Source organism: Lepidochelys kempii, chromosome 14, assembly GCF_965140285.1.
Source record: "Lepidochelys kempii isolate rLepKem1 chromosome 14, rLepKem1.hap1, whole genome shotgun sequence".
Lineage (NCBI taxonomy): Eukaryota > Metazoa > Chordata > Testudines > Cheloniidae > Lepidochelys > Lepidochelys kempii.
Window position 1 is genome coordinate 7,641,673 of NC_136393.1, and position 15,521 is coordinate 7,657,193.

Consider the following 15,521-nt stretch of genomic DNA (forward strand, 5'->3'; position numbering starts at 1 on the left):
CAAAGTTAGACAGAAACAGATGGGTTAAGTTAAAGAAAATCCGTCGCTTGTTTATTTATTAAAATATTTGAGGAAAATTTTGCCATCTTAGTATGTGACGTTTGGAATTAGTGGGGATTCTCTTGGTTCAAGACAGAATGCTGTCATGCATGTGGCAGAGCTTGGAAATGGAATGTTCTGCTGCACTGAAAGACGACAGATTGAATTTAGATATTTAAAACAAGAAATAAGGGTTATTAGTTTTGAGGCAAGAGTCTCCATTGCCTTGAGGCCTCTTTATGCTGTTCCAGTGTCTTAAAAGCAGTTGCTCTCCTCCTCCCCTCTCGCCCCCCACCGTACTCAGGAATGGTGTACCACTGGCAGAAAAGCTCTACGCCAGCATCCCTTGCAGCCCCAAGGGACGGGCTCAGAGGAAGAAGCCAAGGCCAGAACACCGCTGCACTGCAGCTGTTCTTGGCTGTTCATAGCCCTTCTGAGCTCATAGGCAGACTGAGTATAAGTCAGAGCAGTTCTGGGGACTATGGAGCTCTCAGGACCGTGAAATGTGTAGCTCAGAAGGCTACTCCAGTGAGCAAAATTTTATACATACAAGCCATTGTTTATATTTCTGGTTTGGATAGGCTTATTCAGCCCACAGTTTGCTTTGCAACTGAAAGGCCCAAATTGTCCTCTGTGATACGTCCTGTGGATCTCTGTTGCAAGCTCTGCGATTGTTCCACAAATGGAATCTGCGTTAATGTTAATTAGAGTTCAGCACAAAGTGGCAAGTTTGGGGGTGTGGAGAGTTTCTCGATAGGGTGAAATTCACCCCTGGTCTGAGGGCCAACACAAAGCTGCTGTACCACTTAAGCCCCACGTAAACACTCCAGGTAGCATGACTTTCATGGCACATTGGCCTTGTGACGGCTTTCTGCACAGAGGAGAATTTCAGTTAATACATTTTCTCATTAATTTAAAGCACTCCTCTGCTGTGGCTGCTGGACTGTTTAATTAAGGCTTGCTGCTGATGCAGTCACTAGTGGACCAAAATCTGGGTGTACTGATCCTCTGATGAATGCATCAGTTCCCACTGATGTCAGCAGTTGCTCGACACCTCTCAGGGTATGGCCTCGTGAGACCCCCAACTTGAATGTCCCTGTGTGCAGACTATAGACTGTTCTCATCTGTCTCACACACCTGTTTGGGATCAATACCGTGTGGGGTGTTAATTCAGAATCTAGAAAGTACAAAATGGGCACATTTGTGCTCCCCACCCCATATCAGAAAATTGGAAGCAACCACAACTTTCTTGTGGAACTTGAGATAATTAAAACAGCATAGTAACCTTGATTTAAGTTTCTGACATGCCTTTTCCTATTCTTGTAGTGGCTCCATCTAACATTTTCATGAATATCTAGTCTGTAGAGAGTTTAACATTGTATGTTCTCCATTATTATAAAATTATAAAAAAATGTGTACAGCTTACCCACAATGCAACACATCCTTGTGAAATCTGTTGTTCACAATTCAGGTACCTGCGGCCCTGTTAACAGGCTGTATAAGCACCAAAATAAGCAACCCTGTGGTTATATAATTGAGCATATAGATTACTTTAAAAGTACATTAAGTAAAATAGCCCCTGACACTTGGCTTCATATGTATTGCAGGTTTATCCAAGTGCATTTATAATGCCTTCTGAACTTAAATCAATTACAGTTTATCCAACATCCCCTTTGCTGTATATGTACCAGTTTCAAACTGTTACAGAATTTAAAAGATGCTCTTCTCAGCCCTCTGTTTCATGGCAGCAACTTAACATCTTTTTGTAGTCAAGGTACCAACATTTGCAAAGGTATCCTACTCTTGTAGGCTGCTGAATACAATAAGATGGGTCTTGTGATTCAGAAATTGAACAAACAACGCATCTGTTTGCTGTGTTCCCAGACTTCTTAAATTCTCCTTTTATTCATGTTTGCAAGTGCGGCAAAATGTAATACAGTACTGCTATTTGTCCAAGTTAATAAAGGCACATAGAATAGTTACCAACTTAGAAGTTCTTTGTGTTCGGTTTGGACGCTAAACAATCATACCATGGGCAGAAAATAACATTTGTTGTGTGCCAGTGTTTTATGTGCATTGTCTAACTCACCGACCATTTCGTCCTGCCATGCTCAGGGTAGAAGCAAATATCCGTAAATGAACCTCAGCCCACAGCAGTCAAAGTTTTGTCCACTCACCTGATCTCAATAGTGGATCTGCATAGGGTTTTTGTTAGTTTTATTTTCTAACCAGCTTAAAATCAGTAATCTACATTTTTCTTACCTTTGACTTAACGTTATTATTCTGTTAATAATGTTTTGTAGTGCTATTTAAATAGCATTAAGCTATTTCTCTTCTGTTAATAGATGCATAATACATATATACATTTTATATTTGCAGTACGAGAAGCAAAAAACTTAATCCCTATGGATCCAAACGGACTTTCAGATCCATATGTGAAGCTGAAACTTATCCCTGACCCTAAGAATGAAAGTAAACAAAAAACAAAAACTATCCGTTCCACTCTAAACCCACATTGGAATGAGTCATTTACATTGTAAGTTAAATCCTTTTGTAATGCTATGTTATCTATGTAGCACTGCATGGTTTATTGAGTTGTACTTTTGAAAACTTAAAACGTGCCATTTTTTTTCTAATTTTTTCTCCCCTTTTGTAGTAAATTGAAACCTACGGACAAAGATCGACGGTTATCTATAGAAGTTTGGGACTGGGATCGAACAACTAGAAATGATTTCATGGGATCTCTATCATTTGGGGTGTCAGAGCTTATGAAAATGCCAGCATGTGGATGGTAAGAGGTGCCTTAGAGAAAGAGGAAATTTTAAAAAGTTACATAGCAATATTTTCAACCCCAAGACTTTCCTTATGCTTTTTGCATAATTTCATATGCTGTAAATTCATGGATCATTAAATTAAACACGGAGCAGTTAAATTATAAATAATCCCCCCCAAAATTAAAATACTAAAAGCAAAAGTCTGCGTTTGAATGTGTGTGTGAAACTCCTCCTGCAACCAGCCGGTGCTGCAAACTCAATTCTGAGAGCAGAATTTGGCAATGTGGGCGTGATTTTGATCTTGAATATGCAAGCCTATAACAGTAAATATATCATGGTCAGCATAACCCTGCTCAGAAATGTATAGTAACTGATTTTACAAAACAACATCTTGTCGGATCCTTGTCTTATTTAATGAATTGCATGTCCACTATAAACCTTATAAAATAGTTTTACTACACTATTGTGACAGTGGTTGAAATTCTGTCGCTATTGACATGACTGGGAATGATGCCATTGACTTCAGTAGGGATGGGATTTCATCCTATATTTCAGACAGGCCACATATAGGATACTAAATCATATTTTAAAGAGAAGTAAAATTAATTTGGCCTGTCCCCGCTCCCCATGTGTTCCACAGGTACAAGTTGCTTAATCAGGAAGAAGGTGAATACTACAATGTCCCAATTCCAGAAGCTGATGATGATGGAAATGTAGAACTCAGACAGAAGTTTGAGGTGAGGATTATATATAAGTGGTGCTAGCTATGTTTTTCATATGTTTCCCCCTTGTTATATAATGAATTAAACTCAGAAATGCTTTTTTAAAAAAAAGAATGAGGTGGATCATCATTGAGATATATTATAATTTTTGCTGTGCGTTCTTGTAGCGTGTATTTTTGGGCTACTTAGAAGATTGGGCTGATCGTTTCAGTCAGTAACGTTAAACTGTGGGCCCAGAACCAGCATCATTTTAACATTTAAATGTTAGTTTCAGGGAATGCACAGTAGTTTAATTTTTTAAGCGGAAATTATTATTTGTCAAGCAGTGATTAATTAGAGCTTTGAAAATATTTACAAAAGGGCTTTGTCCTGAATCGCTGAACGCACTGATGCGGGTGCAGAAGTCTCAGACTAAGTGAGGGACATTTCTGCTTATGTGCAGTAAAGAGAAACTGCCAAAAAAACCCATATCTGCAGCAGATATTTCCTGCCTACTGTGATGCAAATTGGAATGGTTGGTCCTGCCTCTTGTTGCACATACGGAGGATGTTCCAACAGAATACTTGCTACTCATTGCACCTAGACAGACCCAGCATCAGCAGGGCCTGGCACAGGTGGGAATGGCTTTATATTCGCGGCTCTACAGGAGCAAACTCTTGTGAACTCAGTATTGTTCCTGGCCACATCTACAGTTTTTTTGAGACATTCGTGGCATGTTTCCTCTCTCCTAATAAGGCACTTGAGGATTTGACCCAAATTATTTATCTCAGACTTAAATAAAATGCCTGCTGTGCGCACACAATCCCAAGCCTGTTTCTTTAGCGCTGACATTGTGATTTTATGTTTACCAATTTTGCACTGTTGTTATAAAAGACAGGCTAACCCGAGGAAATGAGGAAAAACAGCCTTCCACTTGCAAAAAGAATAGGTGCTTCTACTGCTCTTGAGTCTATGTTGGGATCAGGTACTATACTTGTGGTCTGCAGCGTGAAATAGGATTTATTTTATACCTTTGAGAAGTGTTTAAAACTCCAGTTTATATTTTCATTTTCTTCCATGTACAATTGTACTTACTGAAAAATAAATTTATGCTGGAGAATTAGGTCTTTCCTACTCAAGATCCTGTTCACATTTTATCCTATCAAGATTGGACTTTTCCCCATTGGACTCTGAATATTGGTGTTTCAAATTTAAAGTGACATCTAGTGCTGTTTTGAGGCTGTCCGTAGACAAATAAAGTTGATGTTGCGGACACAAAAAAATGTGGCGAAAATTTTAGGATTTCTTTTTTTACGTTTTTTTTTCTTGTTGATGTGGGAGTGGGGCCAGCGGGTTATATGTAATGGTAAAATATGTCACTTGGTTTGTTTTTTTTATTTTCTTACAACCTTTTGTAAGAGCCATTTTAGAAGGGATAAAAAAAAGTGCTAATGTCATAATGCCACATAAAGTTGTAAATAAGGTAAAAACTTGAAGCAGTTGTTTTATGTTCTCAGAAGATATTTCAGTGTTGTTCAAATGTCACTATTTTTCATGTGCGCAAAAAAATCTGGGTTGTCCACAAAATGCAAAATGATCATAGGCCCTGAATTTGGATAACAAATGCCGCCTTTTCAGCAGCTTTAACTCATTTAAAGTATACATTTTTTTACACTTTAAATCTCTTCTATATATTCATCAGTAATATTTTACTAAATGGAGACTACTGAAATGAATGATGGCATATGAAAAATCCCTTGATAGATTGTGTGTTATTTCATCCTTTAGGTTTTACTGTGCAGTATACAATTTTTTGAGCTGGGTTACTGTGTGTGTGTGTGTGTGTGTGTGTGTGTGTGTGTGTTCGTTCATGAAGGGTGTTGATAATGTAGAAATGAAAATCTAGTTATGCATTTCTCAAGACAGCAACAGCACAAAGACGTGTGCCAAAAGAAAGGGTAATGCACTTGGTGTTGGGCATTAGCTGCCGCAAGTAGATGAAGCTAATGTTCATTTGTTTTGACTATTCGTTATGAGAAAAGTGTGGTCTCCTCTTTGGCCTACCGTGGATCAGCAATCATGGGTCCTGGCATAACGTCAGTACAGGGTACAAGGTAGGAACTTGCGTGATATAAGGCATGGTCAGAACTGGCGGGGGTGGGGGAGAATCAAAGCCTAGGTCAATATTATTGCTGAGAAGTATGGAGAAAGCGCTTTCTTTTAAAACATCATCACTTTCCTCAAAAATATATTCATTCTGTCTGTCTGTTTTGGGCATTTTACCACTAAATGTGTGATCTGAAAACAGTTTGTCAGTAATTACAGTTTGCTACAAGCACAAGGAAGTTGTAATGATATGCTCTTGATCATGAACCTGCTGGAAATATTTTTTGTGCAGGAAATAGCCCAACTTGATTATCATGCACATTGTGTAAAGAGTTGTCACTTTGGATGGGCTATCACCAGCAGGAGAGTGAATTTCTGTGGGGGGATGGAGGGTGAGAAAACCTGGATTTGTGCTGGAAATGGCCCACCTGATGATCACTTTAGATAAGCTATTACCAGCAGGACAGTGGGGTGGGAGGAGGTATTGTTTCATATTCTCTGTGTATATATAAAGTCTGCTGCAGTTTCCACGGTATGCATCCGATGAAGTGAGCTGTAGCTCACGAAAGCTCATGCTCAAATAAATTGGTTAGTCTCTAAGGTGCCACAAGTACTCCTTTTCTTTCTGCTGGAAATATGTGAATTACAGATTTAAAATATTTCAAATTTTGAACCCCTCCAAAAAAGCAGGAAAAATGGTCACACTTCATATTAACAATACATTTATAAATAATATGTTAACCATTTATAAACTAATAGTGTTAATAAATGGTTAGTTAATTATTTTTTTTAATCCAACAGGTCAATAGTTGGCTGATAATGATAATTTGTCACCATCTATAACGCCTTCTTGGTGACTGGGTGACAAAATGGCAGATGAAATTCAATGTTGATAAATGCAAAGCAGTGCACATAGGAAAACATAATCCCAAGTGTACATGCAAAATGATGGGATCTTAATTAGCTGTTACCTCCCAAGAAAGAGATCTTGGAGACACTGTAGATATTTCTCTGAAAACATCTGCTCAACTTGCAGTGGCAGTCAAAAAGGGTAGCAATGTTAGAAACAATTAGGAAAGGGGTAGATAATAAGGTAGTAAATATAATAATGCCATTATATAAATACATGATATGCCCACACATTGAATACTGCTTGCGGTTCTGGTCATCCCATCTGAAAAAAGATATATTAGAATTGGAAAAGGTATGGAGAAGGACAATAAAAATGATTAAGGATATGGAACAATTTCTGTACAAGGAGAAATTATAAAGACTGGGACTTTTCATCTTAGAAAAGAGATGACTAAGAGGGGACATGATAGAGGTCTATAAATCATGACTGGTGTTGAGAAACTGAATAAGGAAATGTTATTTACTCCTTCACATAACAGAAGAACAAGATGTCACCCAATGAAATTTATGGGCAGCTGTTCTTACAATTAACATAAGAAGTATTTCTCACAATGCACAATCAACCTGTGGAGCTCGTTGCCAGGGGATGTTGTCAAGGCCAAAACTATAACAGGATTCAAAAAAATATTAGATATGTACATGGACAAGAAGTCCATGAATGGCTCTTGAACAAGATGGTCAGGGATGCAACCCCATGCTCTGGGTGTCCCTTGCCTCTGACTGCCAGAAGCTGGGAGTAGATGATGGAGATGGATAACTTGATGATTGCCTCTTCTGCTCATTCCCTCTGAAGCACCTGGTATTGGCCACTGTCGAAAGACAGGACACTGGGCTAGATGGACCTTTGGTCTGACCCAGTATGGCTGTTCTTATGTGTACTCGTCTGCTAATATGCTTATGCCCAGCTACTGATGTCTGTAACAAGTTAACATCTCTTAATCATGTAGTAACCTTTCTAAATTATTTATAAATGTATCCTTAATATAAAACATGACTGGCAAAATATGCTTGAGCATTAACACTCTAATGTAAGTTGAGGGCACTAAGCATCTGAGAGAATTTGGCTATTTAGTTAAATGTTTATTACCTGATTTGCCAGTAATATTCTTTAGTTACACTTATTAACTGAAATATTAATGAAATAAACTAGTGTCCATTGTTGTGAGTAAAATACTGCAAATAGTAAGTCCTGCACACTTGAAATGACTTACAATGAATGTTTGATTGTAATAGGCATAGGTTTCATTCTTTTTGTGAGGTCTTACAATAGATCTATCATGTGAGCCATTTTCCCTCCTTGTGAGAAATTCATATTTGGCACCTATTCAGAGTATGTGCTTATGTGTTTTTAAGAGGAGTTACTGTGTTGTGTGTCTAACAAGCAGTGATGTAGGCACCTGAATAGTAGAAATCTGACTTGGGTAGCTCAGCACTCTAGAAATCAAAGAAAATCATCTCTCATAGAACAAATAGACAAGCGCAACTAATGGGATGTGATCTCTATATGACTCTTGTAATTATTCAGCTCCTGGGTGCTTTTGGTAAGCAAGACAGTAAATAAATAAAGCTCTTATTTTACTGGCTATGGCTGAGTTTTTACCGGTATATAACATTTATATAAAAAATAGAGCAAGCCTCTTTTATTTATTGTATCTTCTTTCTCTTCCCTTCCACTCAATAAAGGTGCATTTCGGGGGCCTATTTTGCATAAGCAAATTAAATGTAATTCATTGTAGGGCTACATGTTTGCTAGCATAGCCGAAGCCAAATTAACCCTTATTTTACTGGGGTACACCTGATGCTGACTCGGTGATCATCTCTCTTCCCATTGTGTCCTTGCGTTGTCTGTCTCCTTCTAATTTTAGGCTTGTTTATTCATTTTTTCTTTAGGTAAGCTACCCTAAGTGGATAGGGAGACTATGCTGAGAAATATGCTGCTGTTTTTGAGCCAGTGGCACGTTCTAGGTGATCCCTGCTGCTGTTCTGCCATCTGCAACCAGTTCCCAGTCAGCTTTGGGAGCCTTTCAAGGAAAAGCTGCTGATCCTGAGAGCCAGCTTACCAAAGACATAATTTTGTCAAGAACACAAAGGACAGGGACAGATAGACCTGAAGAACAATCAGAAACCAGATGATAGCCCAGAACAGGTATCAGTTGACTTATAGTGGATAGAGGTGAAAAAGAATAGAGCGTATCAGGCATTGAACATGTTAAACAAGTTCTCAGTTTATCGTCCTTGGCCCATTTTCCAATCCATGATACAGTATTCAAGTCAATTTGAATTCATTCTGAGCGTGATAATTTTTTTTATAGGCCCTATAGTGGAGGAACAATGGAATAGAATCTGGATGACTCAGAGTCTAAATAAATAAAGGGAAAAAGATTTCAGAAGGTAATATTCCCAGAATATTTGGTAGAAGAAATTTGGTGTGGGAGAAAAAGGGAACATGAGAGCTGTTTAAAGCAAAGTGGGCTACTATATATTTTCATGGCCAATATGTAAGATCTAGCAATTAATGCATAGTTTTTAAAAAGTTATTGTGTATGAATAAAGAAACACAAATACTAAATATTAGAAAATGGCAGGTGAGATGTACACAAAGCCTCAGCTACAAAGGGTGGCTGCAAACTTTAGAAGTTGAAATTGAATGCCCAATTTAAAATGGAGCAAAAATAAAGGATAAGAAAAACTTCAAAATGTAAGAGTTAAATGGTCAAGAACTGATGAGGTCTATAAGAGATTTTCAGAAATACATAACTGGTTCTGAAGAGCCTGAGACCCATTTTCAAAATTGATTAAGGCACCATTTAGGGATACATTTTCAAGATTATATAGGCACCTAAAGATGCAGCTAGACAGCTAGTGGAGTTTTCAAAAGCACCTGGGCACTTAACTCCCATTTAAATGAATGTGAGTTAGGTGCCGAAGTACTTCTAAATATCCCACTAAACACTTATCTAAATCTTTAGACCCCTAAATACCTTTGAAAATCTGGCCCTTAGGAGTATAAGTCTCATTGAAAGTCCATGGCACTTAGGGTCCGAAGTGGCTTTTGAAAATAGGAGTTAGACTCCCAAGTTGTTTAGGCACTTTTCAAAACCTTACCCAGTGTAATCTTAATGATGAAATAGGTTACCAATGCAGAGTATTTAATTCTTTGCTTCGTTTGCTCATGAGAGAGGATGTTGATGACAGAAATACATTTTCCTTAAGCGTCAGAAGGAATAATGAATGGAAGAGTGTCACCCCAGAATAGGTAAGAGAAAAATTGGTTAGTGAGTATTGGTAAGACACAGTGGCCAGATGAGCTCCTCCAGAATTATGAAAATATTGACAAAGGAACTTAGGAGAACTTCCTAAAAGAGATGTTCTGAAGATCATTGGGAGGGGGAGGAGTTAGCGAAAGACACAGATTAGACAATTGCTCATCTTTATTTAGGAGCAAGTTTAATCCATTTTAAGAGAAGCAATATGTCCCAGTTAGTGCATGAATAAACATTCCATTGGGTTAGCCCAGTTTTTTTAAAATACTTATAACATTTTGAGTCATGTGCAGTTTAGGGTTGATATGTCTGTTTCCTACTAAATCTGGGAGCAGACAGAGCAAAAAAAGATTTGCTCAGGGAGGAAGAAACTTCTGTAGATAAACACAGCAAAGTCAAGATTGCGTGAGTGAAATTTAGCTTTTTAACAGGCATTTTCAGTGTTGTTAGTTCATTAGAAAGAAATATTTCTTCTGTTTTAAATGTGTTTCCCATAGCTTTATTTTGTTTTTCTTCTATCAGAAAAAGCAGTATTTGCAGATGGGAGCTTCAGAGAATTTATCTGCCAAACTCTAAGAAGCTTCTACGGAGCCATGTGCAAACTGCAATATTTCAGAGGCTAATAACTAGGCTTAATTTGAGTGAATTTTCACAGGCAGCAAAAAGATACATTCCTGACACAATGGGGTGCTAAAATGAAGTCCCTGTTGCAAAGGTTGGAGGCACTAGAGCGTCTCAGTGAAACAGATGAAGGCATTTTTTTAACATGGGCAAAACAAGATATTTTCTCCTAATCTCATTTATAGAAATGTCTGAACTGCTTTAGCAGAAACGTAAAAAACATTTTTTTAAAATAGCATTAGGTATACCAGCAACATGGAAAATATCAGCCGGAATGGTTTGTTCGGTACAGTTAAAAGAAACTGAAAACAGGGTTTTATACCTCAAAGTATCAGGTAATCTTACCTATAGGCATGTTGCATTCTACACCACCTACAAGAATATAGACAGAAATAAAGCAAATTCTTCTGTATAAACTTAGGGCACTGATGGATAGTGGATTGTGGGTGCCCAGTTTTCCCTCCAGGTCTTCCATTTGCCCACAAAGCTTTGCAACCCATCATTTATTTTATTGGACCATATCCAAACAACTGTAAAACAGAATCAAGAAAATGGCCAAAGAAGCAAGGGGCAATAAATGCACTGACTGGGTCAGCTTTCCTCCAAATTTTTAATCTCACCAACTTTAAGATAATTCTCAGTGTATCCATAACTCATAAATCTGCTCTTAACAATCTTATCCTCTTTTTATATTTCCTTTGATGCGATGTCCTGAAAAGCAGAAAACAAAAAAAAGTAAAAAAAATGTTTGGCTCTGTTTAGCTGACTGAATGAAATATACCACAGGCTCTAAGTACCATCCAGAGCTTGCAAATGACCACATCATGGCAATCACCCAATAACCACTAAATAATGCTGCCTTTAGTTAATAGGATTCCACCATCCCCCTATATTCATCCCACCATACATTAAGTTGTCTGTATGCCAAGCACAAAAGATAGCTGAACTAGTTCAAATAAAATTAGAATCAACCAGAGTCTCTGATTTAACTGACGGAAGTAACACCTGTTCTCAATTTAGAAAAGGTTTTCTTCTTTGAGTTCCTGTGCATATGAATCCCACTCATGGTGCTCACTAAATTGATCTGACCGCCCAAAAGCGGTGGTAGGCAGTCCTTTGCCCTTTATTCTCTCTAGAGGGAACATGAGGGCATGAAGAGTGACTGCATGACCCCTTGGTAAAACTTCCAGACTCCTGTGCCGGAGAACAGTCCCCAACTATTCCAATTAAGGGGAAAATCCCAAGGGGATTTTTTGTAGCATCACATCTCCCTATTGTAGTTTTGATATTAAGACTCCAGTCCTACAACCACTCATACACATACTTATCTATGGGATTACTGGCGTTTGTAATGCTATCAGTGGTGTTACACGCATAATCTGAAGCGTGTGTGTGTGTGTGTACAGGACTGAGGTCAGCATTAATTAAATCATTAGTATCAGCTGCTTTAAATGTCTCATCCGCTTTACAAAATGAATAACAGTCCGATATAGAGAGTGTTAAGTCACTGTATCCTACTGTACTGTTCCATGATTCTTACTGGTGGTGAGGGTATTTCCTTTTTCCTGATTTTGCTGTGATCTGCACAACTGACACAGCCATTTTTTTTACTTTCTGCTTTGTATTAGAGTTGCTGCTTTTATCCTTGTGTACTGCTGCTACTAACTGTTGGTGCTTTGCTTTGCTAGCCCTTTACTAATGCAGAAGCTTTTCTCCTTCTCCTGTCTTTTTCAGGGCTGTCATATAAATATCCGCTTCTTAAAGGTAGTGTTCTCCTCTGTGTGCTCTTGCTCATTTCTCTTTATTAAAACTCTTTTCTGAATGTTTGCACTTTCTTACACTTGGATTGCTGTCATTCTTATCGCCTTTTAAGGATACACTTTATTTTTTCCTAGTTTAAACTGCTTTAGTGTATAAACCACCCTCCATCACCCCCACCACCAATTTTCGAAGTATGTATCTTTTGTAATTTGCCATAATGTAGTCCTAAAATTAAAAGTTCATTAACTAAAAGTTTGCCATCAAAACCCGGACAGGTGCAGCATGTCTTTATTTTTAAGAAGTTGTTAAATGAGTTGGTTCTTCTCTTGAAAAATGGAAATAGTGCATCTTTAATTAGATAAACAGCATGATTATTTTCTCCTTGTGGAACTGTTGAATAAATTCCATATATCAGATTATATCTATTTTCACTGTATATTTAAATATATACAGTGTATAGCATGCCTATGTTATGGTATAATATACCACAAACATATATATTCATATAGGTATACTGTACTATAGTATACCATAGAATATAATGCCCACAAATATTGAACCGATGCTTTGGTGCCTGGATTACCAAATCACCTATTTTACTTCCCATTTTAATTTCACTGAAAGGCCACCTCACAGAATTATTTCCATTAAAAATAATATCTTAGCCCTGAAAAATATATGTCAGGACTTTCTGATTTGCATGTAAGATTGCTTTAAAAAATAGTAATGTGGTGTTTCTAGCAGCTTTTCATGCTGGGGGAGGGTAAAGACTACTGATATAACTTACACAAGCAGTACAAAGCTAACCTAATCTTGACAAAGATTATTTTCCGAAAGTATTGTACTGTACACTGTTTTAAGAACACTTACGACCAAAATGGCATTGGGACCATTTTCATCAGTTTGTGAAAATTATATTTAACATATTATAAGATCCAGAACAGCTGTAGATAATAAATGGCATGAAACATAGGAAATCCAATTTAAAAATAGATTTCTTATCTTTGAGATCACATGTTCACATTATATTGACATAATTTTATCAGATATATTAATATTGGACTAAATAAAGAATAAAAATGATGATTTTTCATTGCCATATATTTCATAATATAATAATCATGTGGCTTTCTTATGCAGCCAGTTTTATGGTGACTTTTCTTATCTTCTTTTTTTTTTTTTTAACCTTGATCTTTTATTTGGTGTCTTTGCCTCAAAAAACATCTTCAGAAGAGAACTGCCCTGTCACAGTAGGGATCATCTCTTGTTTCCTGTTGCAAAGTAAAAAAACAGTCTGGTTTCATCAAGGAAAGTTGATTCATTCAGGCACGTTGCAAGCTTCTCTATTTAAATATAAATACCTCCCCCCTGGAGGTGACCATTAACCTGATTTGTGTAGAATAGTCTGCAGATACTTTTTAAATAAATTCTCATCTGCCTTTTAATTCAGGGTTTTCAGGGATATTGGGATACATAACACTTAGGAATAATTGCAAGTGGATCCCATCTTACAATCACCCAAACATGAAACAAAAGTAAATAGTAAATCAAAAGACCATCTCATAGCAAAAGACCATGCACAAGACAAAAGCCAACTGTAAATTAACACATCCAGATTAGCATATAGAACTGAAAAGTTAAACTAAATTTTTTCCATTACTGTACAAACACAATCAGGACATTGAAATGGAGCAATGCAAGGTGGAAAACTTCATTTCCAGCTTCCAGGGGAACAAGTGGCTAACTGGGGGATGAGTCAGCTGCTGCCTGCACCACACAGTTACAGCTCGAAAGATCCTGTTCCTTGATAAACAGTCCATAACTGTTTAGCCCTTGTGCAGTTCACCCCTGCACTGTGCATATAGATGCAATACAAGTACTTTTTTGTGGATATAATTAACATTTGGCTCATGTGAATTAAAGGAGTGTAATTCCATCAAAGGAAGGTAGGGACTCAGCACACTTATTTGGTAACATAACTCCCAAGAATTCCAATTTTATCCCAGCCAGGGTTCATTTTCAGAGGCAATGCTCCTTTGATTTCTGTCTTATCTCTATAAACCAATTATTACGAATCCCTTCCCTTATTCTTGCCCAGAAACATTTTACTTGCTGCTGTCAAAGCTCTAGCATCACTGATGAGCCCACTCTCAAAAGCGTCATTTCATACACCATTCTGCAAATTAATCACCACTGACGTTAGCATCTCTTTGGAAATAATTTTGTAAGTAATCAGTTTACATTGGACCACCGGAGAGGTTGCGTTCCTAAATTTACGTGATTGGAATTGAATAGAAACAGCCGGAGCAGACCACAAGGGAGACTATGTTCCTGACCATATGTAATGCTTCAAAACTGAAAATAAATTAATAGCAAAATCAGTATTTCAGGAACACTGTGATACTGGTCTACAATATTTGCCTTAAACAGCACAAACATTAGCATTTATCAAATTATTGGAGTCTGGTAAGAACAGCTTTATAATAAGAGAGAGATTTTTTTTTTTCAGTAGATGAAACTTGCATTTGTATACAGGTTTTTGTTTGCTTTTGCATTTTTGAAACATCATTGACAAAACACATCTAGCCTGTCTTCAGAATAATTACTTCTGTCTTTGGCATGGAAGTTTATCAGTTTAGACCTGGTTATAGAGTACCAATTGTCTTAGAAACCAGTAGCAGAATTTCTGGTGCCCTGTTTGCCCCACGGTAGTTTGGGGCTGGTACTGGGGCAGGAAGCACTAGTTCAAGGTCTCCCACCGAATTCTATTAATAAGTTTTTTGCAAAATAATTATATTCTTTGTCCACATTAAACAATTTATCACTGAGAATTTTGATACTTGTAATCATTTTCTGCTTAAATCAAGCCCTGCTTTCTTTTGAATGGTTCCGTATTGTAAATTAGTGGGAACTTGTATCACTTTAAAAAATGGGCAAATTTTATAAAAACAACTTTATTTTGAGCATTCATGGAGTTGCTGCTCCTACCGAGTTTTGATAGCACACGCTGCAGTATAATCACATTTGGACTGGTTTTTTTTTAGTACCGCTGCATGTTGTCTTACAGGATATTTCTACAATAATTTCTGAATATCTTCCCTAGACAGCACATTTGATTAGCTTTCTGTCTAGTTAGACACTCCTGATTTGTAGAGGACACAGCAGTTAGGCAGTAAAGGCTGAAAACAAAGTAGAGTCAGCTGGCTGCAACTTTATTAAACAATGTTAACTACATCAAAAGGGTATGTGGAAACTACCTTGTAAAGATTAAAACCTTGACTTCCCCTGGCACCACTGCACCCAATGAAATGTCCAGAGGTCTATTGCCCCAGGCTGTGTTCCTC

At 37.4% G+C, this 15,521-nt stretch overlaps 1 protein-coding gene across 1 annotated transcript in view; it reads left to right on the forward strand.

Moving 5' to 3' along the window:
• PRKCA (protein kinase C alpha) overlaps window positions 1-15,521 on the forward strand; it is a 324,537-nt gene that overhangs the window by 246,503 nt on the left and 62,513 nt on the right. The window contains exons 6-8 of the mRNA XM_078848471.1: window positions 2,419-2,575; window positions 2,696-2,830; window positions 3,454-3,550. Coding sequence (XP_078704597.1) covers window positions 2,419-2,575; window positions 2,696-2,830; window positions 3,454-3,550 — 389 coding nt within the window. The remainder of the gene's footprint in view (window positions 1-2,418; window positions 2,576-2,695; window positions 2,831-3,453; window positions 3,551-15,521) is intronic.